Source organism: Moschus berezovskii, chromosome 14, assembly GCF_049115385.1.
Source record: "Moschus berezovskii isolate FMDL1 chromosome 14, NW_MosBer_1.0, whole genome shotgun sequence".
In the NCBI taxonomy this organism is placed as follows: domain Eukaryota; kingdom Metazoa; phylum Chordata; class Mammalia; order Artiodactyla; family Moschidae; genus Moschus; species Moschus berezovskii.
This window is the reverse complement of record NC_142473.1, coordinates 53,622,386-53,626,658: the sequence shown is the minus strand read 5'-3', so window position 1 is coordinate 53,626,658 and position 4,273 is coordinate 53,622,386. Positions and strand designations below refer to the sequence as shown.

The 4,273-nt window shown below is 36.2% G+C and overlaps 1 protein-coding gene across 1 annotated transcript; it reads right to left on the bottom strand.

Annotated features, from left to right (window-relative positions):
• Window positions 1-3,114: 3,114 nt before the first annotated feature.
• LOC129553969 (olfactory receptor 51A4) lies at window positions 3,115-4,059 on the bottom strand. The gene is given in 1 exon segment (XM_055422636.2): window positions 3,115-4,059. A coding segment is annotated over 1 exon segment (945 nt).
• Between the last annotated feature and the right edge of the window lie 214 nt (window positions 4,060-4,273).

Sequence of the window (4,273 nt, the reverse complement as noted above, 5' to 3'; positions counted from 1 at the left end):
TGGAAGGAAAGTTATGACCAACCTTGATAGTATATTACAAAGCAGAGACATAACTTTGCCAACAAAAGTCTGTCTAGTCAAGGCTATGGTTTTTCCAGTGGTCATGTATGGATGTGAGAGTTGGACTGTGAAGAAAGCTGATTGCCGAAGAATTGATGCTTTTGAACTGTGGTGCTGGAGAAGACTCTTGAGAGTCCCTTGGACTGCAAGGAGATCCAACCAGTCCATTCTAAAGGAGATCAGTCCTGGGTGTTCATTGGAAGGACTGATGCTAAAGCTGAAACTCCAATACTTTGGCCACCTCATGCGATAAGCTCACTCACTGGAAAAGAGTCTGATGCTGGGAAGGACTGGGGGCAGAAGGAGAAGGGGACGACAGAGAATGAGATGGCTGGATCGTATCACCGACTTGATGTACATGAGTTTGAGAGAACTCTGGGAGTTGGTGATGGACAGGGAGTCCTGGCGTGCTGTGATTCATGGGGTCGCAAAAAGTCGGACATGACTCAGCGACTGAACTGAACTGACTGATAGTCTATAGGGAAGAACATATCCTGTAGGATGGTTAGCAGCATCTCTGGTCATTTCCCCAGTATATAAGGAATAGACTTCATCTCCCAGGTTTCCAGATACTGTCAAATGTCTCTTCATAGCAAAACTGTGCTATTTGTGAACCATTGTTTTAGAAGATCTAGAGGCTAGGAACTGTGGTTCATATTTCAGGACCACGTGGAAATAATCATGGTGATTACAAAGTCCTACCACCTCTGTTGACATTTTTGTAGTTTCATTTTGTTTTTCGTGTTGTTTCACTGAGAAGATGAGTAAAGAAAACCTGAATGACAGACTCTTTTTGAAAGTGCTGAACCTGACATCTCTGTACAACATCCTACATGAACTAGATACCCATCAAATCCACTTAACTATCCTTTCTTTTATTAGCATACACTGCTGAAGGTTTCCCTTTGTGCTGCCTAATTTCACACTGGGAAAATATGAGCTTCCTTTTCTTTCAATTATTATGGTAACTGAAAGAAGATGACCAGTGCTTTGTTGTGCTATAGTGCTGTGTCCATGGTTACAGCTGTGTGGTTATGGAAAAGGCAGAAGGAAATGGTTATGTACCTCAGACACAGACGTATATAGCACTTTGATCAGAAGATAAAATTTCCTATAAGAAGAAAGCATTATGGAAACAGATGCAATTCTGAATGTGAAAGCTAAAATTTAGCCAAGTTCTATCTTGGGATATAAAGAAAAGGACTGAATCTCAGCTTTTAATTTCCTATCTTTGGGCAATTCACTAAGTCAAATTCTCAGAGGCTCAATCTCTTCAACTGAAAAAACAGAAAGAATGCTTTATAAAAATTAGATTATTTTTTAGACTCAAAAGAGAAAATACACCTAAAAATACCTAGAAGCATATCTTGCATATATTAGAGGTCCAAAAAAAATTGATGTGGTTTGTGAAGAGGACTTAGGTCAATGAATGGAAATTTTAAAAAGCTAGAAATTTATTCTAATAATCTACAAAGATTTTAGGTCATATTAGGAAGGGAAGTTGGACAATTTGTCACACAATATATATCTTATATATTAAATATAAGACAGTAAACTCCTCCCTAGCCTCATATAATTTTTCTCTACTTTTAAAATCTTTGAGCTGTATGAAATGCTTACTTTTGAAATACAGACTTAAGAAAGTTATATTACATCTGAATGGAGTATTGAAGAACTCTTCTATAATTTCACTTACATAAAACATAATTTCATGTGAAAATAATAATTAATACTATTTGTTAATAACTATTTATTGGAGAACTACTCTGTGTCAGAAATATCCTAGATATTAGGCAAACAGACATAAAAAATAGGCATACTTTCTCCTTTCATTGATAGCACACTCTATTTAGGAAATAGAAAAAAAACAAAGAAATAAACAATGTATTTAATTACCTGATGTGAAGAGTTGATTCATTGGAAAAGACCCTGATGGTGGGAAAGACTGAAGGCAAAAGGAGAAAGGGAAGCAGAGGATGAGATGGATAGATAGCATCACCAACTCAATGAACACGAATCTGAGCAAACTCCAGAAGAAAGTGGAGGACAGAGGAACCTGGTGTGCTGCAGTCAATAGGGTTGCAAAGGGTCGCACACAACTTAGTGTATGAACAACAGCAGTACATTTAATTACAAATCATAATAGTAAGTATAATATAGTAATAAAGAATAAGAAGCAATATTCTTAAAAAGAGCACCATAATTTGAACTGAGGGCTTAAGGTAATCTATGATATAGTTAAGCTGAAACTTCTAAAAATTCAATAGAAATGAGTAAAACTGAAGCCAACAGCATCCTAAGGGAAGGGTTAAGATGTGAAAATTTATAAAAAATAGAAAAATTGGCAAGTTCAGCCAATTTTGAGAAGACCAATGTGACTAGAATTTGATTATTTGACAATACTGGAAAGTTAGAGAGGGTAAAGAACATGTATCAACTTATAGGAGGTACTTTACTTCTTTAATTCTATTCCCAAAGAAGTAATAGTCTATATTTAAAATAAAAATAATATCACTCAATTTGTCTTTTATAAAAGATCACTCTTATCTTGCATAGAAAATCATTTAGAAAGTAGCAAAAAGTCTACATTTAAAAACTAAAATGGTTACTGGAGTATATCACTAAGGAAATGCTGGTGACATATTAGGATGGTTAAAAGAGATAATGAGGAGATGTAATTAAGATATAGGTTGTGTCTAGAATCAAAGAACATAGTATGGATAAACTGAATGTGAAGATGAGGAATTCATTTTTGTTACAAGGATAGGAGCTACCATTTGTCTGTCTTGATTGGAAATTGGTGCTTTTATAAAAGATGACATCATCAGGCATCTATTCTCTTTTTTGTTAATTTGGATGGAGACCCCCTCAAAATACACACCATGTCCTATTTTATGCCCATGGACAGTAATCAACTTGAATGAAATAAATCTGATGATAATAACAAAAATATATTAATGATTATTTGTGACAAATATTAGGTTTTCTCAAACACATCTTTAATCTTTTATGCAAGACATTCCCCCACATATTGTCTATTATCTATGACTGTTATTAATATATTTGTTTCTGACATAATTTTGCTACAACTTTTACTCTAATCTGCCTGGTTTTCACACAGTACACAATGGGATTCATCAGTGGAGGCACAAGTAAAAGAACATTTGCCATAAAAACATTGAAGAGGGGAGAAACATGCTGGACAAAACGATGAACAACGGCAAGGTTAATGATGGGCAGATAGAAGATGATCACTGCACAGATATGTGAAACACAAGTATTGAGGGCCTTGAGCTGTTCCTTTTGGGATGCAGTTCCAAGCATAGTCTTGAGGATTAGGATGTAAGACATAGCAATGAGCATAAAGTCTACCATAACGCAGAGTGCTCCAAAAAAGCCATAAATGACATCAATCTGGTTGTCAGAGCAGGCCAGCTTCATGACATCCTCATGGAGACAGTAGGAATGTGATAGTTGCTATTTCTTACAATATTTCAACATTCTCAAAGTGAAGGGAAAGGGAAGAAGAAGGAGGAAGCTCTTAAAAAAGCATACAATTCCAATTTGGGCAACTCTGAGAGTTGAAAGAATGGAGCTGTATCTCAGAGGGTTGTGGATGGCTAGGAAGCGATCGAATGACATGATCAGGAGCACTGAGGATTCCAGTGCTGTGAATCCATGGATGAAGAATTGCTGAGCAAAGCAGGCATTTGCAGAGATTTCAGAAGCTTTAAATAAGAAGATCCTCAACATAGTGGGAAGAGAGGAAAAGGAAAGGCCCATGTCAGACAAAGCCAGCATGGAAAGGAAATAGTACATGGGCTTATGCAAGGATGGTTCTGTCTTAATGATGAAAAGGATGATGCAGTTTCCCAGAAGAGCAATAAGGTACATGCTGCAGATTGGAATAGAGATCCATATGTGTGCATATTCCAGCCCTGGTATCCCAACCAAGATGAAGGTGGTGATTTCAGCATGTGATATGTTGATAATGGACATGATGAATTCAGAGGGCTCTGCAATGATACATAGAGTCTTGAATAAAAAAAAAAAAAAGAATATCTGGAAATTTAGTTGAAAAAAGGCAGCTCTTAAGTTCTGACTGTTTAGCTGTCTTTTGATAGAACAAAGCATTTATGTGACTATCATATGGTAAGAAGCTGTTTCCACTTTAGAATAGAATCTACCTGTATCACAGATTAACAAAATTACT